The sequence below is a fragment of the Podarcis erhardii genome, assembly GCF_964252035.2.
Source record: "Podarcis erhardii genome assembly, chromosome: 16".
Classification (NCBI taxonomy): Eukaryota; Metazoa; Chordata; class Lepidosauria; order Squamata; family Lacertidae; genus Podarcis; species Podarcis erhardii.
The window spans coordinates 16,424,601-16,444,982 of NC_138514.1; the positions used below are offsets into that span (position 1 = coordinate 16,424,601).

Below are 20,382 nucleotides of genomic sequence, written 5' to 3' on the forward strand. Positions count from 1 at the left end.
TCTAAATGTAGTCTATAGGACCATCTTCTGGAGAACACATAGACTTTGAGATAGGTAACTGCACTGCTTCTGAGATGGAATGTGATGCAAACATTTTAAAGGAGAGCAGAACGTGCCTAACTGAAGGAGAATGAGCAAACAAGTGAATTTGAGCTGGGCTAAGTGGGCTGTGAGCACAAATTCTGAGATGAGGGGAATTACCAACTCACCCTTACCTTACTCCATGAGCCCATGGATGTCATGGATGAACAATGCTTTTAAGAACTTTGCTTTGGGAATTTGTGCCTAAAACAGCTTTCAGCCTTCTAAGTCCAAAATGAAGAATATTGTTCATTGTTATTGAACATCACAGGTCCACTTTAATCCCACCAAAGCCCCACGGTGGAGGTCCTTGGTGATGTTTGTCCCATTCCAAAGACACTGTGCTTGCTCATCCAAAGATGCAGTAGGACAGAAAGAGGTTTCTAGAGCTACCATCAGATAGCTTGAACTTATTATAGTAGATATATAGATAATCAACACCAATGCAGTTACATTATTAATACTAGATTTAGTTGGGTTGCTTACTGCTACAAGAAATTTGTTAATCCACAACATTTAAATACATATTTATACACATATATACACAAAGCTAGAGAAGATTGGCTATTTGTCTGGTAATCTTATACCTCTTGTTTCTCGGGCCGGGTCCATGAAGCCTGGAGAGAACAGATAGATAAAACACAACACACACAAAAAAAGAGCAATAAATGTTTACAAATGTTGTTGCTTCCCCCGCTTCAGTTAATACGTTGTATGCATCACACTGCATTCCGTGCACATGCGAAACCAAATTTAAGAAGGGAGGTGAGGTGGGTGGGACAATGAAGGGCGAGGGGGATTACGGTGGGACCTCCATTCCCTGGTATTTGTTCCAAATCAGTAATTAAAGCAACAACAACAACCCCAAGTTTGATTGATCAAGGGCTAAATTATCATTTGCAGACTCTGCTTCTGCTCAGCAGCAAGGCAACTTAATCTGCACATTTGGCTTTGTCACACTATTTTGCCGCAAGCAGCCCCCAATGGCAGCAATCCCAGCGACACCCCCACCCCTGCCCCACTGCAGCAGCTTTGCAATGCAAAGATATGGACAGAAATGTTTTCCTGGCACGGCATAAGCATATTACTCTGTGTCCACAAGCAGAGAACAGCTATTAAAGCAACACATTTTAAATGCTTTCTCATGCATGCATACAAGCATATTTTCTTTTTATGTTATATCATATTATTATGATGCATGCTGTTAAAGAGGCAAGAATGCTCATATCAGAAAAAAGAAGCAAAATTTGAAATCTATTGAAAACAAGAAATGTAGAATCCAATTTAAACCTCGGGGTCAATTTCTCTACTACCTGAAACCCAAGGACGTTTTCCACCTATGCCCATTTTCCTGGTTTAATCTGCTGCAGTAAAAGGAGTCCATAATCACCTGGTAATAGAATCACACGACCAGGAAGATGCAAGACTTTGGGTGCAGTGAACACTGCGGATGTTTGGATGGCAGCAACAGACACAAAGGCCAATGGACACCAAACACAAATGGCATGTTCAGGGAGTGAGGATGAGCAATGAGGCACCTGTTTCCCAAATCATTCCCAGCAAGGTCAGCGCCACCAGCTCTGACAATGACCACAGTTTCCGACATACTGCATGCACACAAACCCTGCCTCAACAATTTCTGTCTCTGCTCTGACTCAGGAAGTGCTTAGAGCCTTCACCAACCTGATGCCCTCCAGATGTTCTGGACAACAACTCACATCATCTCCAGCCACCACAATTGTATTGATGTAGGAGAACCCACAGCTGCCCTGAGGATTCTTCCCTCTGTAGAACGTCCCCGATCAATACAATGGGGGGACCCAATCTGCAACTTCAGGTGACAGCTACTCACATAAGAGACTTGCATGCAAATACGAGTGCTTGTATATGTGTAAGACTACATTACAAACAAGCCTAGTTACCCATCATACGCAGGAGCAAGTCTTTAGCCATATTGCCCTGACTCCTCCTAAGCAGCAACCTGAAATCATTGACACGGCTGACGTTAATCTAAAGGAACTTTGGCCTTGTGCTGAGCCCCACCGGATGTTCTTCCCAAACACAACTGGGAGAACCAAAACAGAAGGAGTAAGGACATTTCCTTCTTGCAACAAACATATGCACTACAAATCCATAAGCCCCAAGTTCAATAAACTCCCTATAAGGATCTAGTTAAGTCAACTCTCAGTCTCAGTTTACCCCATCTGCAACATGGGGAGAATAGTACTGACCCCAACTTACAAGTCATGTTAAGGAATACTAAAATAATAGATAAGAAGTACTTTTAGTTATTTAAAACACTATATAAATGCTAATTATTATTTGTAATTATCATCATTAAAGCTGCATTGAAGTGGGCAAAACTCCAGGCATTTCTAACAAAATCAATCCTTTTGAAGATCATATTCAAAAGTATGTACAAGACATTTATTTTGGTGGAGGCACTACTAATTGGAGCTAGGGAATTTGGCACAAAAGAGACGATTGACTGATTGCCTTGACAATGATTTATATAGCATTACAACTAACCTTGACAAACTTGAATTATAAATCATGAGCTAAGAGGCAGTCAGGTGGGGGAAACTGACTGGAGGTTTTCTGGAGAAGAAAAAGATTATCCCCTGTACTCCAATTCCCGTCCTGACTTTATGGCATGGATGACCAACCTGATTGGACTCTAACCCAATTTCTCTAGCTATTGGCCATGCTAGCTGGGGCTGATGGGTCTTAAGAGTCTAAGAGCAGCCAGAGGCTCACAGGTTAGCCCCTCCTAAGTGTATGGGTTCTCGTTTTACTATGATACCAACTCACAAAGGTAAAATCTATCACAATGATAGGGAGGGGCCAGAGGTATATAATTTAGTAAATTTAGCTAATTCTCCAATAAGCAGAACCCCTATAAACCCTTTGCCAAGTGTGTTGGGAAGGCAGCTAATATGAAAAATGGGATCAATGTGTCTTTTCCATCTATTTAGTTTTTATTTTATTTTATTTATTTATTAAATTTGTACACCGCCCTATACTTGTAGATCTCAGGGTGGTTCACAACATATAAAAAACAGAAAATACGTAATAAAAACAAGAACAAAGACAACCCAATAACCGCCCACCCTTCCACAACGCATTTTAAAAGGGCATTGGATGTCTATCAGTCAAAGGCCTGGTTAAAGAGGAACGTTTTTGCCTGGTGCCTAAAGGTGTACCTTATCTTTATTAATCATACATCTATAGTTTGGTCTGACAACTTAGGGCAAGAGGTTGGGGCAACACTGCTTAGAGCTGACTGTGACCAACTGGTATACAACTTGTTGAAATACTCATTTTATTTTTATTTTTTAAAGGCTGCTGGGCCAAACCTTCTTGAGGAGTTCCAGATCCTCAGCCTAAGTTTCCAAAACAGAGGCAAATAAGTTTATGTGCATGAGGGGGAGGTAGATGGGAGAGGGTTACTTGGCTACCTCCGCTCCCTTAAACTGTCTACCAGGTGTAACTCTTAGCATTACCACTGTGCACCGAGCTGGAGGCTTTGCACAATGCAAACCAAGCTCTATCAGCTTTGGCTGCTGGGGACAGTGGGCCTAAGAACGTTGGCAAGCAACCAGCCCTAAGGTTGTGTGTATTTCTTCTGTTTCACCAAGAGAAGCTGCATAACTGATAGCAGACATGGTGTTGCACATGAAGATTCCCACCACCACACAAGGCACCATTCCTGGCAGCACAACTGATCCATAGACAGAACAGTTCCTGTATCTAGATAACGCCTTGACTTGACTGCAACTAGATTATACTGTTTGCACAGTCAATGGGCACCTCTAAGCTTTTGCACAAATCCCATTCATTCACATAATCAACAGTTTTGAATAACAAACACCTGATCATCCGTTCGACAACCTGGTAAACCTCGCAAGGATCTAGTCCAGTTTAATTCTCATGCAAGAGAAACTGGACTAACCCCAGGCTTCACTGGTTTGGACAACTGGAACTATGTCCTGCCATCTGCTGATTAATACAAATGCATACCATGCACTGGTATTTAGCTGTGACATTTGAGAGTTACTGTGATAAGAACTAAGCTGCCATGTGGAATCAGATCAAAAGACCCATTTAACCCAGCTTCCTGTGGTCAACAAGAACCGAGAGATGTTTCATGGAAATTCATGAGCCAGGAAAGGAAGTGATAATTCATCCTTACTGTTCAGTCCCCATCATCTGTTAGTCAGAAATGAACCACTGCTGGAAGATGGGAATTACAATTTTGGCTGCTGAACTAAACTAGACTTCCCCAACTGGTGCCCTTCAGATGTTGTTGGACTCCAACTCTCATCAACTCCAGCCAGAATTATGAATTCTCAAAAATGAAGATAAAATTTGTAATTGCATGCATCTGGAGGGTACCCAGTTGGGGAAGGATCTGCTAAATCAACTCCACTCCTCCTTTTATTATGGTGTGCTAACAATATTAAGCACTGATGGTTTAGGAGGCCTATTTGTTGCCATTTTGCTTCACCCCACACTTGCTTAGTCTGTTCCCATAGCACAGATCTCTTGTTTGAACTAATGACAAAACCAAAGCATAAATGCCTGAAAATTAACTGGAATGTAATGGCAATATACAAAGAACGAGGAAACTCATCAGCAAGGCATCCAGCCCACACACCAGACAAAACAGCAGCAGCAGTAGCAACAACAACAGCAGCAGCAGCAGCAACAGCTCTAAATTCTTCACGTTTCTCTTCCCCCTGCCCATTCCAGTCTCCATTAGAAACTATCCAAAGGAGGATGAACCTTTATAGTTCCTTAGCATAGAGTGTTCAACGGCAGAAGTGAACGTTTCAAAAATATTTAGCAGTTTTACTCTGAGCTTCTTGAAGGGGAAATTCCTCAGGGAAAAATAACTCAGCCACCTCTCCCAGCTTTGCGCATTGTTTGGCTGATTTACAATGAATTCTCATGCTATATTTGAACACAGAAAATGCTGCCATTAGTAGCTGAACATAGGGAACTATAGATAGTGGATTAGTCTATTTCTGGTTTGTGTCTGTTTTCCATGTGTTCGTTCATAAGTTTATTCTGTCTCATTTCCACATTAATCTACTTTCCCATTTTTTTAAACTAATCCAGATGATAATTCGCATTTAAGGATGTATTCGTATTTTAATATGTATTTTTACCATAAAACATATATTTAGATCAGCATTTTAGCTCAATATGCACACTTCTGAACAAATTTAATCCTAAAATATGCTTTAAAAATATACTGGTACTTGATTTTGATTTGGTCTATCCATTTTTCTAAATAAACATGCCTTCCCACGTGGCTCAAACAATCTATAGTATGGCTTCTTGTGTCATTTGAACCTGGACTGTGATTTGTTTGCCTTAACCAAACCTTAAACAGCAAGCCAAAAATAAACCGAGAAGTCAGACAGGAACTTGCGTGGCAGGAGAGAAGCCTGTTCACAATGAAAACACGGCTCAAGACAAACTGTAGCTTATCATGACATACAAAGAAGTCCAATGCCTCCAAACCATTCTGCTCTCTATATACAGTATGTGTTTGGATCTGAATTCCCTATTTTTCTACACTGTCGTAACTAATGAAAAAGGTTCAACACTTTTCTTTGACCTTAAATGCAATTAACTAATAAGCACTGCTTGAATTTGTAGCTGCATAAGAACTGAGCAATGTTCTCCCTTTCTTTATTCACTTGCTATTCACATGGGACTATTATGACAAGCGGCCAGCCCTGTGCAGCTTCTGGCCACATCCAAACTGAAGACATCATCTTTATTTCAAAACTGCTAATTATTTTTGCCATCAAGAACAAAAAAATGGTTTCGATATGTGGTCGACGACAGTTAACAAGCGAGCACAAAGGCAGCCAGGGCTTTTGTGCCTGGAGTTACGTGCAGCGTGAAAGAGTAAAAGTGCAGGATATCAAGAGAAAAAAGAATGAACAGGCTCATTTGGGTCCACAGAATGTTTTTAGGCTACATATGAATCTCTCCCTTCCCTCACCCCCCAATTTCTCCCAAGCAACTTCTGCTTTTGGTAGTTGCTGTAATGGCTGTTGCACACTGGAATCGCAGCACCTATACCCAGCCCATCATCTAAGAGCAAAAGGATGGGTACAACTTTCCTTGCATGTTTGGCGGTCAGAAAGGAACAAAAACATGCACCTCCCAAGAGGCTACAGATCCAGCAAGCTCCTGGGAAGCAATGGAATTGATTATTTAGGTCTGCAAATAAATAATCATTTCTTCGTGTGTGGTTAAGAAATCGCCTCTGGGCAACCATGCAAGGAGAAGTAGATGGAGAATTGGTTCTGTTACCTGGGGCTAGAATCAATAACACATAGCTCCTCCACACAGTGTACCATCGACAGTGGAAGGTCACCAGATACTAGAATGATTCCACCCACCCAGGCTGGTTTTTGGTTGTAGTCGACAGAAAGGGCTATAAAACCTCCCTATTAGTCCTAGGACCTGGCCTCAGAAATAAAAGCCTTTCCTGGCTCTAGACTTGGTCCCTAGCACATACCCTTTGTCTCCTGGCTCTCTCTTGATGGCTTAGCTCAGGCAAGTTCCATTATGTGAAGCCATTGCAGGGTTGCAAATTACTAAGGCAGGGTGTTTTTTTGCTAAGCTGACATAAATATGAATCCTACCTTAACATACAACAAGGGCAATGAAATTGTATGAGGCTAGTTTCACCCTGTTCTGCTACCTCTCAACAGGCCAATATATGTATTGCACACATCACAGGAGACTGCTGAACCCAGCCCCCAACTATCCATCATGGTGTGTTTTTTTTGCAATGTATCATACTATATGGATTCTTACAATCACACCAAGAGTCTCCATGTCAATGACAGATATTCTGATCTATGCTAATTGGACATGGGGGACCCAGAGGTAAGGGCTACAGTGAGATCCATTGGCTTTCTACAGTGGAATCAGGTTAGTTGTCAGCAGCCGTTTATCCTTCAAGGGATTTGCGTGACATTTTGGGAACATGCCTTGATAGAATAGCAGCCAAAGGTGTAAGCCAGGGAGTCCCCAATTCAAATTCCACCTCATCTGTTGACTCTCTTGGTAGCTATAGCTATGTTACGCTTTCCTTCGTCTTGAATCCTCCATTAGCAGTGTGGGAAAGGGAAGGGGGAATCTGTCAATTTTGAATTTCATTAGTTTCCCATTTCTCCAGTTTTAAGTTCAGTTCATGACATTTCAGCATCAGTGTGCAATTCTGTTTGAAAAAAGTCTCATGACTCTGAATTTTATTGCCAATTTTTCCTACTACGTATATACCTTTCAGGATCCAATTTTACCTAACGTACACATTTTTGCAAGAAATCATCTTTAGTATAATGCATTTTAAGGCACATTTTCTCCTAATATACACATCTTTTTGGCAGGGGAACTGCATTGCAAAATATATGAATTTCGAAAGATAGGTGTGTTTTGGTTCACATATAGCCTTAAAAATGGAAAGTTAGGTACCGTATTTTTCGCCCTATAGGACACACTTTTTCCCCTCCAAAAATGAAGGGGAAATGTGTGTGCGTCCTATGGGGCGAATGCAGGCTTTCGCTGAAGCCTGGAGAATGAGAGGGGTCGGTGCGCACCGACCCCTCTCGCTCTCCAGGCTTCAGGAAGCTATCCCCCCAGGCTGGCAAGCTCCGGGAGCGATGGCGAGGTTGTGCAACCTCGCCTTTGCTCCCGGACCCCCAGCCCCGAAGCTAAAAACGAAGCCAGGACAGCGAGCGGGGTCCATCCCGCTCGCTGTCATGGCTTCTTTGCTCTTTGGGGCTTGGGGGGGGAATAATTTTCCCCCCTTTATTCCCCCCCCCAAAATAAGTGCGTCCTATGGGCCGGTGCGCCCTATGGGGCGAAAAATATGGTAAGTCCTTATTAAAATGAAATCCAAACCATGTCCCAACTCGCGTCCCTAATGTGAGAAATCTAATCTTGGTGAACCCTAGAGAGTTGTTGCATGGGATACTGAAATAATGTAAATATTAAATATTACTATCTGCATGTGAACCAAGCTTAGAGGAACAGCGGTTCCAGTGTGCAACATTATATTGCCAGTTGAGAGGGAGTAGAGGAGGCTCCTGGGCCTTCTACTTCCCCTGATTTTATTGCCCTGCTGCAGGAGGACTGGACCTAAGGTGAAGCAATACCTTCTCTTCATTACTGATGTTCCGTGTAGAGGTCCTCCACGTGATGGAGGGGATGGGGTCTCCAGAAGCTTCACAGGTCAGAGTGATCTGGTCTTCCAGTTCCATAGCAGTTTTGTTCTCCACATAGGTGATTTTGGGTTTTGCTAAATAAAGGGTACAAAAGCACACAAAAGAAGGTTTATTTGGTTGTTGGTTTATGTTGTCTGAAAACACAGGGCAACGTCCTCTGAGGAGTCACAACTGAGCAAGGCTCATCAAAATAAATTCCATTCCCATTTATTTCCTTGGGAATTGCCAAGAGTCTGACCATTACTAGTTGTAGGCATAAGGGAACCAAAACCTATCAGGGCTTTGCAACTGTAGACATGAATCTTAATAATCAATTTATTATTTTTAAGAACAATAGTACTAGATAGTAATATAAGGCTACAATCCAACCAAATATTGGCTGCACTCCAATAACAACCTAGAAATAAGACCAATATAAGTGTCCTTCTGAGGATACATAGGATTGTGCTCAAATTCTGTCACTAAAATCCATACAATTGAAATGTAATTAACTTCTTTGTTTCTTTATTTTAAGGCATTTGTGTACAGCCATTCATAAACATTTATTCAAGGGTACTTAACAAAACAATACAAATCAAACACAGTCAGAAAAAAATATACAATGTAACATTAGCTTTTGATGGATCATATTAAAGTACACTATAATCCCATAATGAAAGTTAATTTGCATAATAATCTTGTTCATTTTGCATATTTTTGCTCCTGCACACTGCAGAAAGAGATTTTAAGGAGCAGCTGAATATTCACTAGGCATTGTTTTTACCCAGGGCATCCCAGGGGCCATAGAGTCGATTGGTTCTCACTATCTAATGGCAGAGGGAAAGGTCCAACGTCGTGAGACATTTAACCTAGGATGCCTCCTTCAGGAGGCTGTGGGAAGGTCTGCAGCTAGTTCCCCTCAGACATCAAGGCACTGACATCACACACAAGAGGAAGCACCCCAAGTGTGTGCATGTGGGTCAGGATCCTGATGGGAAGGGCACTCTGATAAGCTCCTGGAACATGAGAAAAACCATGTCAGTGCAGGAGCTTTATTTCCCACAACCAAAGTCAATGGGTGGGAAACTTCCTCTCAAAAATGAGTATTTTAGTGGTTGTGGTTGTTATGATTGGTTTTAATGTTTATCATCCTTTTGTAAGTCACTTTTGTGAGGAAAGCAACTAGTAGCAGTAGAAGTACTAGTAGCAGCACCAGTAGCAATAATAACAACAACAATGGTAGACACTACACAAACCCAGAACATAAGAAGATAAAGTGTATCCCACACAGAGCAGTAGCTAGGTGATCTTGTGCCCCGGCAGAACTGCCTAGATTGCGCCCCCTAGCTAGGGACAAATTAGCTCTTCTTTCTGCCTCTCCTCCAACCCCCCCCCCCATTCAATTCACCCTCTATTTAAAACCATTTCTTATGTGGCAATAATCAATATTTATAATTACGGACATATTTTTAAGCCAATTTTGTGGCCCTCCCCATTGCCTGCACCCCTGGCAGGGGCCCACCTCGCCACCCCCTAGCCACGGCCCTGATCCCACACACCTACCTTCTACTCTGCTGTTGAGTCCAGAAGACAAGGGTGATTTGATTCTCTCTCCTGACCCTTTTGGATTGCTCTCTCAAGATTTAGAAACTTGTCAAATATTACATGAAATCTGGGAAGCTAAGCTGGGGACTAGCAAACTCATTTTTATCTATGTACCAGGTATAGACATATTTAGACATGTGCTGCTGCTGTTTTAGACTCTGTGTGTGTGTGTGTGTGTGTGTGTGTGTGTATCTATATATCTATATATCGATATATCAATATATCAATATATCGATATATCTATATATAGATATATCTATATATCTATATATAGATATATCTATATATAGATATATCTATATCTCTATTTAGTTAAAGCTATGGTTTTCCCAGTGGTGATGTATGGAAGTGAGAGCTAGACCATAAAGAAGGCTGATCGCCGAAGAATTGATGCTTTTGAATTATGGTGCTGGAGGAGACTCTTGAGAGTCCCATGGACTGCAAGAAGATCAAATCTATCCATTCTTAAGGAAATCAGCCCTGAGTGCTCACTGGAAGGACAGATCCTGAAGCTGAGACTCCAATACTTTGGCCAAATCATGAGAAGAGAAGACTCCCTGGAAAAGACCCAGATATTGGGAAAGATTGAGGACAGAAGGAGAAGGGGATGACAGAGGACAAGATGGTTGGACAGTGTTCTTGAAGCTACCAGCATGAGTTTGACCAAACTGCGGGAGGCAGTGGAAGACAGGAGTGCCTGGCGTACTCTGGTCCATGGGGTCACGAATAGTTGGACACAACTAAACGACTAAACAACAAACAACAGCGATCTATCATCTATTTATCTGCGCACACACACACACGGAAGTATTTAAACTTCTTATTTAAAAATAACTTCAAGTTGCATCATGGGAACTTCCAAGCATTTGAGGCTCTGTCTACTGGGGTGGTGTGGTTATGATATTATGGGTGGAATTCGACATAGCACTATTGAGATGGTTCCATTTCCGTTTCTGCCTGTCTGACGGAATGAGCTCCCCTTTCCTCTCCATGCACAGGGCTGTGGAAGTTCTCATGATCTCCAGAGTGGATTTGGAGGAGGCACAAGGTGCGTGCAGGGGGAAGAGGAGGTGAAGCTCCGTTGAGGCAGCTGGAGTCTTTGCACTGACTTCCACTAGTGGAACGGGTTATTTAAATCAGGCCTTATATATTTATATATATATTTAAATCACTACCTTGTTTTAGTTTTCGTATGTTTTAAATCTTTAAGAACCCTTGAGTCTTTTTTAGAAACAGGTGTTTAGGAAATTTAACTAAACCTTCCAACAGATATCTAACTTTTGTCTCTTTATTTTTGGGTCGGAGAGGAGAAAGAATGAACTAGAAGCAATGAAAGCCCAACTTACCAAAGACTTTGAGGTGTATGGTGGCATCATGCTCGCCAGCTTTATTCTCAGCGATGCAGAGATACTCTGCCTCGTCGTTCTTCTCCACCTTGCGAATAGTCAGCTCTGAGCCGTCATAACTGAAGCCGTACTTTTCATCATCCTCACCTCTTTCTATTGATTCCCCATCCCTGAAGGATGCAAAGCACATGGACAGATGTGGTTATTTCAACTGCGGGGTTTATCAGTTGGGGCTGGCTTTCAAAAGTAAAGTGACTGGAACTGAAGGAGGTTAAAGGAAAGCATCATGTTATTACTCAACCCATGCTCTTGGAGGGAATTAATTTGGGTCAAAGCAAAACAACAACACTAAGCCTTTTGGGGCACCCTGGTGTTCCATAGCAACGGTGCCCTCTCAACTAAAACCTGCTAGCACAGTGCTAATGAACATGACCGGAGATTCTGCACATCTTACTTGGTCCAACTGATGGTTGGCTCTGGAAAGCCGTCTGCATCACACACGAGTTTGACTGACTGGCTGAGATTTGCCGTGGCATTCACAGTGCTCTGCTTGGAGCGAACAGTAGGAGGCACTGAAAGAAAGAGAAACAAAGAGCAAGAGATACACTTTTGATGAGCAGCAGATAGAGAAGCAGAGCCGCTAAACAGGCCAAGACCATTGCCAAATAGACTCCAGAGAAGAGTCCTGTTCTTGGGTGTCCTCCGCACTCTATGCCTCTCCACTATTTGGTGTTTGATTTAGTTGCATAATTACTAAAAAGAAGTCTTCTTGCAATATTCTAACAGAGTTTATGGGCAAGGACTCCGACTGTCTCCAAAACACCAAATTCTCAACTGATCAAAACTCTGCAATATGGCAAACAAAAACCAACACAAATGCAGAAACATGAAAGTGAAATATCGGTACTGTTTATTTAGTACCTACAAGCCATTTCACTGCTCAAATGCAGCCAAACTGTGACTTTGGGCACTTCAAATATTGTTCCGTTCAGTTAATGCAACGTGCAATGCTAAAAACAAAACTTTTACCCTTCAACTTATACTCCCTGAAAAGGTTGGCTGTTTAGTTTGAATTGTTCATGTTAGCAGTCCCAGTCCAAAGGAAAACCTTCATGTGCCATCATTTGTCATTTTTACATGAGAATTTTGGCCATGAAATGCCTCTGAATTCCTTGGTTGTGAGAAGTATCAACTTGGGAGGTTACTGCACTTCTTCCTTCCCCCACCCCATGCCAACAAAGCCTCTCGGAGATGGCAAAGTAGCAGCACATGTTTAAAATGGACAAGGTCCCAGGTTCACTCTGTAGTTAAAAGGATCAAGCAGTAGGTGATGGGAAAGAAGCTTCTCTACATGAGACCCTGTAGAGTCATTACCTTACAGAACAAACAATATTGGACCAAACGTCTGACTCAATGGAAGACAGCTTCCAATATTGATAATATCGTTGGGAAGGGCTATAGCTCAATGGTAAATGCTTTGCATGCAAAAGGTCCCACATCCAATCCCCCACCTTATTCTGTCTCAACCCCACAACACACACACACACACACACACTTTAATACGGCCCCCAAAAGCCACTGCCAAGTCAATCTGGAGTGAAAACCTTGGTCAGTCCAAGAACCTATTCCTTCATGGATGACCTTCTGGAGGTCGTGTACCAATGGTGGAAGGGGCCAGAGGCAAAGTGGACAGAGCAACTGATATAACTCTCGCCTTTGGGCTACATTCCAGCAGCCACACAGAAGTCAGAGATTTCTACACACCCAAAGCTAGGAAGGAAGAGGCACAATCATAGTTCAATGAGACATTGTAGCCAGGTGAAAGTGCTCGACCCTTAGAGTGTAGCCTGGGAAGAGCCCTGAGGGTCAGAAAGAGAGGCTTGGAGACTCCCATTGGGGCCCTGAGGCTCTCCTCTCCTGTTGTAGAGAATACTGGGAAAGGTGGGCAAGTAGCTTGGTGCAGTATAAGGCAGGCAGCTTCCTACGTTCCTAACTCACCATTAACAATGACATGAATGTCTCTGAAATCAACCTCTCCACGAGCCAGGATCCTTCCTTCACACCGGTACATCCCCTCATCTGTTTTCTTTATTCCTCTGATCTGTAGGTAGTTGTTGGGCAGCACAACAAACCGCACTGCAAGAAAAAAAATGGAAAAGAAAGATTGATGGTGGCCACCTAGGATTCTTTTGTACAGCTATCCCTGATATGTTCATCTTGGACAATAAGCTTAATCTGAACAGCATTTCTCTCCCCCCCCCCTTTAGTTTCCATAATCAAGCTCACCAGGGCCTGAAAGAAGTTGGGTCCAATCAAACCACCAATAAGAGCTGATAAACACAGGAAGCCCAGTTGCTGCAGCAAGGAGGTTTAGTAGATGACATACAAATGTATCCTAAATCTAGTCCTGGGCTCTCAAGCTCCCCACCTCTTATGCACCTGCACTAAGCCCCACAGAGTCTGTTTGGCAGCCTCAGTGCTTCATTCTGCTTCCTGATGCCTGGTGCTCCCTTTCATATTTCACAACAACTAGGTTCTGGCCCTGCAATAAAGATGTTCAAAGTTCTTTCCTCACCACCATCTTACCATCTTTTTTAAGAACAACATCTCTGCCCGTGTGCTTCCATATGACTGCGGGAGGCAGCGAGGAGACAACATCACACACAATGACCGCATCCTCTCCTTCTTTGAACTCTTGTGGACTGGGAGCATTCCTGAAAGTCAGCTTCTCTGGAAAACAAGCAGGGAGAGTTAACCACGTCTGACCTCATACACCCAAGAGGCAGCGTGACACATACTAAGTACAGAAGCATAGAGTTGGAGGGGTCCTTGGAAGGCCATCCAGTCCAACCCCTGCTCTGTGCAGGAAAGCCAAAGCTGGAGTATCCACCCAACAGTCTGCCTGAAGTCCCAACAGAGGCACAGAATCCCACTGCACTTATCAGCCTATGCAATCCAGAAAAACAAGGTCAGCAGCTAAAGTTAAAATGTAAAAAACAGCAAAGCGAAGGCAGAAGCTGCTGCTCAGGTCACCATCTTGGCTCTTTTGAGTTTGCTGAAGCCACTAGCATTGCAAGCAGAGGTGTACCTAGGGTCCCTTGTGCCCTTGGCAAGGAGCTGTTTCTGCACCCACAGCAAGGAGCAGTACTGGCACCCCCTGCCTGAAAAAAAATCACTGTACTGCAGTAGCCACATTAGAAATTACTACACTTTATGTGACCCAAGTACTCAGTGTCTGGAGTGAGAGCGAGGCAAGGAGGAAGGACAAAAAAGTTCACATGCTTTCGTGTTGCGGTGTGAGAAGGACGGGAAGCTTCTCCTTCGCTCTCAACACGACAGCAGTGCTGTGTCTCCTCACACATATACATCATACACTCAATAGATTTTTGCAGGGGGCTGCACCCCTGGAGGGGGCTGGTTTCGCCAACCCCTATGTACACCTCTGACTACAAGAGGCTCTGACAGCGCAGGTGGCTCTAGGAAACTCAAGCGAGACAAGGGAAAACAAAACCACACAGGGATCATTTGCTTGTTTTGCAGGGTTCAGTAGGCTCTGATCACCAGATTGCAGTGAGCCATGCTGACTCTAGGATTTTAATTAGTTCATCGGTTGGCTGAAAATATTTATATCCTCCCTTTACCCACAAAATTACCAGTCACAAGGAAAATACATAATGCTTAACAGAACAACAACAAAACATGAGCCAAAAATATTTAGAACACAAAGAAACCTAAGACAAGAACAGTATCTGGGGTCCCTTTGACATAGAACTCAGTGAGGCCCACTTCTTAAACTATGAGAGATGGGCTTTCTACTGAGGACACCCCAGTAATGGTGCCCCACCCCAAAACCAATAAAGGTTTTCGGGTGGGGCACCATTACTGGGGTGTCCTCAGTAGAAAGCCCTGGTAGCTGGAATGACACCTAGTCTGAAGGGCTGAAACTCATCAACATTCTTCCAAAAACTGGAAGACATTGGGACATATAAATGTAAGCATACAATGTTCCTGACACACATTGTAAACTTGCACTCCGACCTAGCTCTCCCACCCTTAGGTCAGGTATCTTACGGAAAATCTTCACGTTGAGTGTGGCCTCCACATCGCCTTCTTCACTGGAGACAACACATTTGTAAATGCCAGCATCGTCTATGTTGACATTGTAGATGGTGAGAGTAGATGAATCCTCCGTCCGCACCACTGAGATGTGCTGTTGGTTTGTCGTCAGCTTCTCACCGTTGGGGGCAAACCAGGAGATGTCTTTGGATTTGGCATCTCCAGTCACTAAATCAAAAAGGGTAAGATGTTCAAGGATAAAAATCATTGGATGTTCCCTCTTCCTTAGGAATCATTCAGACAACCCCCTAGAATCTGGGCAGGTGTGGAGCGGCCTCTTAGAATCACTGCTCTTGGGGCCCACCATACAGGTGATAAAGCTTTACTGAACACCAAGGAATAAAGTCATGGGTGGGTGAAGGTTCAAATCTGTGATGTATTAACGTCCTGCTGTTCATGGGAGCCCTTGCACTGCAGATGATAGGCACTGTGATTCTAAGGATTTGCTATGCATTCATTAGCTTTTACACACTGACCGCTTGCAGCTCAGGTCCCAGGGAAAATTAGAAAAGCATTCACAAGGCTTAAAGTGGTGGTGGGGCGAGTTAGCTTTCTCACAGCAGTTCTAGAATTCCCCAAGAAAGGGCTTGAAATATATTAAAAAGAGGACACCGAAGATGTTTCCTAAACCCTTTGGGTCTCTGTCGTCCGCAATATAGAAGGTGCCAGACTCTTTACAGTTAGTTTCGAATTATAATCAAAGGTCTAGACACAGATTACAATACATTGGAATCCAAGCACACACAAAAAAGAAGCTCTAGAATCTAGACAAGCAACAGAAGCTTTCTGAACATGTCCCACCAAAACGGAAGTCTCTACGTACTCTCAGTACGCTTTTACACCCAGCGGCCAAAATCACGTCTCAATACAACTTCCTGAAAATTCTCCTTCATCTGTCGCAATTGTATGCACGTTTAAAGGAAACAGCCCCCACTGTATTCAGTGGGACTTGGATATGCATGGAATTGCTGGCTTATGTTAGAGGAAAGGGTGATTCCACCATTCTATGGTAAATGCTTACAACATCTTTGGATCAGTAATCTTTGTGCAAAGCTGGGAGAATGAGAGCACACTCAAGATGGTCTCCAAATTTGTTAGTGGAACAGTGTAAAGGGACCTCGTAATGGGATCTTAAGACAAGGGATTCTGCCTTTCCACAAGCAATATGCTGACCAACCAATAATGTTTCACCCCAAGCAGTTATGAACAGCCAAAGTGGGAAGGCATTACTCACCTTGACACAAGAAGAATTTGGACTCTCCAACAGGCACCTCCACTTTATTTGGAGCAATGTTCACCTGCAGAGAGACTGCAAAAAACAAGAAGAAGCAGATCAGAGAGAAATGCTATGATGTGACAGCATTTGTACTTAGCAAAATACAAATCTGCTGTAGGTTACAAGAGCCTTATCAAATTAGTTGTACCTCTTTTGTCATGTAAAACTGTAGGATGTTTGGTTATGCTAGAATTGCTCCACGGTGAAGGCTAGCTGTTCATGCCTATACCTGTATTTTAAGGGGCCATTAATATGGATTTTGGGATGCGGGTGGTGCTGTGGGTTAAACCACAGAGCCTAGGACTTGCTGATCAGAAGGTCGGCGGTTCGAATCCCCACGACGGGGTGAGCTCCCGTTGCTCGGTCCCAGCTCTAGCAGTTCAAAAGCATGTCAAAGTGCAAAACAAAATAACAAGAATTGGACCAAGTCAAAAGTGGGGACATTTGGGACATCCAGATTTGACAAGCTTAAGGATTATAATTTGGAGTTTTTCACTCCTGGATATAAAAATCTGGATGGAAAAAATGGGCCTCTCTTTGAGACAGAATCCTTCCATGATTGGACATTCGAAATTAAAGAGGACTGGCAAAGGACTATGATTTAGAGAGACGTGGAAATATCGGACATTGAGGAACATTGGGAACGCAACCGGGAAAAGGGGGGGTGGGAAATGTGGAATCCTTAAAGGCGTAAACTATGTTTTATTTAGGCTATATACATTTATATGGTATTCTAAAGTGGGGAACTCGTGGTGGGAATAAGCCGATTTTAGGGGAATGGAAAATAATGTTGTTGTTTTTTTTTTTAAAAAAAATTGGGTTAAGGATAACAAGTTTGAATTGAGGAGAAGAACTTGTTGAGATCATTTGAGAGATTTGGAATACAAGGGGGGGAGGGAAGGGGAAGTCCTGAAAGGATGTAATTGGAAAAAGATTTGAAATTGGATGTTTTATTAATTTGTAAGTAATTGGAAAATTTTAATAAATATTATTAAAAAAAAAAAAACAAAAGCATGTCAAAGTGCAAGTAGATAAATAGGTACCGCTCCTGCGGGAAGGTAAACGGCATTTCCGTGCGCTGCTCTGGTTCACCAGAAGCGGCTTAGTCATGCTGGCCACATGACCCAGAAGCTGCACGCCGGCTCCCTCGGCCAATAAAGCGAGATGAGTGCCGCAACCCCAGAGTCGGCCACGACTGGACCTAATGGTCAGGGGTCCTTCTGCAGGGATGCCACTATTTTGTAAAATTAGTTACTGTATTTACTCGAATCTAATGCTCACCTTTTTTGGCCAAATTACAGTGCAACAATTTAGGTGCACATTAGATTTGATGGCTGGGACGCGGGTGGTGCTGTGGGTAAAACCTCAGTGCCTAGGGCTTGCCGATCGCATGGTTGGCGGTTCGAATCCCCGCGGCGGGGTGAGCTCCCGTCTTTCGGTCCCAGCTCCTGCCAACCTAGCAGTTCAAAAGCACTCTTAAGTGCAAGTAGATAAATAGGTACCGCTTTATAGCGGGAAGGTAAACAACGTTTCCGTGTGCTGCGCTGGTGCTGGCTCGCCAGAGCAGCTTTGTCACGCTGGCCACGTGACCCGGAAGTGTCTCCGGACAACGCTGGCCCCCGGCCTCTTAAGTGAGATGGGCGCACAACCCTAGAGTCGGACACGACTGGCCCGTACGGGCAGGGGTACCTTTACCTTTACCTAGATTTGATGGCACATTTACATTCGACAGCAAATACTTTTTTTTTTTGTTTCAAGGTTCTGAAAATTGAGTTGTACATTAGATTCAATAGTTCATTAAACTCGAATAAATACGGTATTACCAGCTTATAACCTGGTTTGGAGCAACAGGAACAGTCTGATAGCATCTGGGGCTTGTTAGCAGCTCCATATGTAGGGGTCGGTCTCTTCCCCCCCCCCATGTGTGCGTGTGTGTGTGTGTGTGTGCACGCGCGCGCGCCTATGAGAAAATAATTGAGAGTCATGCCAACTATTCTGAATTGGCTCTACATAGGCAAGGAGAATTAGTCCATGGTCAGTCAGTCCCTTATTATTAGTCCATGAGCAAAGTGCCTTTTGAACTCCCCTCTCTCCAGTACACTTCCCCCTTGAAAGTCTTTGTATGCTCCTGTGACGGCACTGGAGGTGACTATCTCTCTTTTCCAATATGCTGGTTGCCCTTTTACTCTACTTTATTTCTATGTAATCTAATTTTGCTCATCCATATTACTTTTACATAATTTACTCTCAGACAGAATGGAAGAGCCACACGCAGTAATAGAAGGTGAAACGTTTATTAGATTCAGTGTGGTGAGACCTAAATAGCCCAGGACCAGAGAGATGTGGTGTCTTCCTTCAATTTATTGCCCTGTCATCCACTCTTGTACACTGGGCAGTGCCCATCACCAAGGGTGGGGTTTCAGCTATGGGGCACAAGAGCCCAGGCACACGTGAGCAATTTGGATGCACACAGCTGTAGTCTCGAAGCTGAGATTCAGAAACAGTCATCCCAAAAAGAAACACATATCTAGAAGGAAAATCGACTTCAAGTGGTTTTGCTCACAGGTCTCTGTTACACTGTAGGGCTTTTGATTCTGCTGTATCCAACTAGGTTGTAATCACAATGGACCACTGAAATGGACCCACAATGGACCTACTGAGTTAGGGCTCATTCCCACTTCTGTTTGCCCCATTGCTTCCCCCCGAGAAAACCCACAGTTTAGTGCTGAATCGGAACAAATAGCAATCTGGATTTCAGCTGATTGGTCTGATTTAGCGCTAAAGGGCAGGCTTTTCGGGGGGAGGGGAGAAGCAGTGGGGCAAAGGCAAAACTACTCAGACCTGTGCCTAGGTACAGGATAAGCAGAAGTGTGGACAAGCCCAAGTCATGTCTATTAACTTCGAAAGGTCTACTCAGGCTTACATCGACAGAGCTTTTGGCCAGCCTTCTCAAACATGCTTCCCTCCAGATGTTGTGTGGCTCCAACTCTCATCAGCCACAACAGCTGTCATGGCCAATGGTCAGGGATGATGTGATTTGGAGTGCAACCAGGATGGAAAAGGCTGTTTCAGGGGTTTATCTTCTGACCCAATTCTTGCCTTCCATTGTATGGGGGTTCCCTGGCCCTCAAACCACTTGTGAGTGAAATTTAAAGCTGAAGGATCCCAAAACAATTGGAGGAGACATCAGCTGGTTCTATGCCAAACTCAAGTTGGCCCTTGGATTTGTCTCAGATGTCTGCCCTGCAGTGCTGGGATTCATCAGAGCACACCTTCCTCTGTGCCTTGCTAGCTGGGGATCTTTTTGTTCCGTTCTATAAATGCCTCTCCATCACAACTACACATTCTCTCTTGGACTCCAGAATCTGTGAGCATTGTGGTCTTTCGTGATAAGTAATGAGCCATTAGGGAAGGCATAATTGGATGCTGGCTCACTTCCACGGACAAGCTTGCCGGAGCTTCCTGGCCTAACAAGTCCAGGTCAGAGAAGGATTTCAAGAGGTTTGACCTAATGTGTGCAATTTCCAAACTGCAGCCATTAGTTGGAGAGAAAACAATCACCATAATAGAACAACTGCTCAGTCCAGCATAGCCAAAACATTCCTCCATACCTCTACTCCTGCAAATGCTTAATTTGTTAAAACTCTTTAGTGGTCCAGCACTACAAAACTGGCTTCCTTTCAGGGGTGGCTGGACTACAGAGCTGTTTGATGCATGTGCCTAT

General features: G+C 43.5%; 1 protein-coding gene across 10 annotated transcripts in view; it reads right to left on the bottom strand.

Annotated features, from left to right (window-relative positions):
* NCAM1 (neural cell adhesion molecule 1) overlaps positions 1-20,382 on the bottom strand; it is a 222,811-nt gene that overhangs the window by 59,391 nt on the left and 143,038 nt on the right. For 7 of the 10 annotated variants that reach the window (XM_081844365.1, XM_081844363.1, XM_081844367.1 and 4 more), the window contains exons 2-9: positions 16,617-16,691; positions 15,338-15,550; positions 13,853-13,996; positions 13,265-13,402; positions 11,721-11,838; positions 11,267-11,436; positions 8,268-8,410; positions 669-698 (exon numbers count right to left, since the gene is read on the bottom strand). In XM_081844365.1, coding sequence (XP_081700491.1) covers positions 669-698; positions 8,268-8,410; positions 11,267-11,436; positions 11,721-11,838; positions 13,265-13,402; positions 13,853-13,996; positions 15,338-15,550; positions 16,617-16,691 — 1,031 coding nt within the window. The remainder of the gene's footprint in view (positions 1-668; positions 699-8,267; positions 8,411-11,266; positions 11,437-11,720; positions 11,839-13,264; positions 13,403-13,852; positions 13,997-15,337; positions 15,551-16,616; positions 16,692-20,382) is intronic. The other 3 variants (XM_081844366.1, XM_081844368.1, XM_081844372.1) reach the window with 1 other exon arrangement.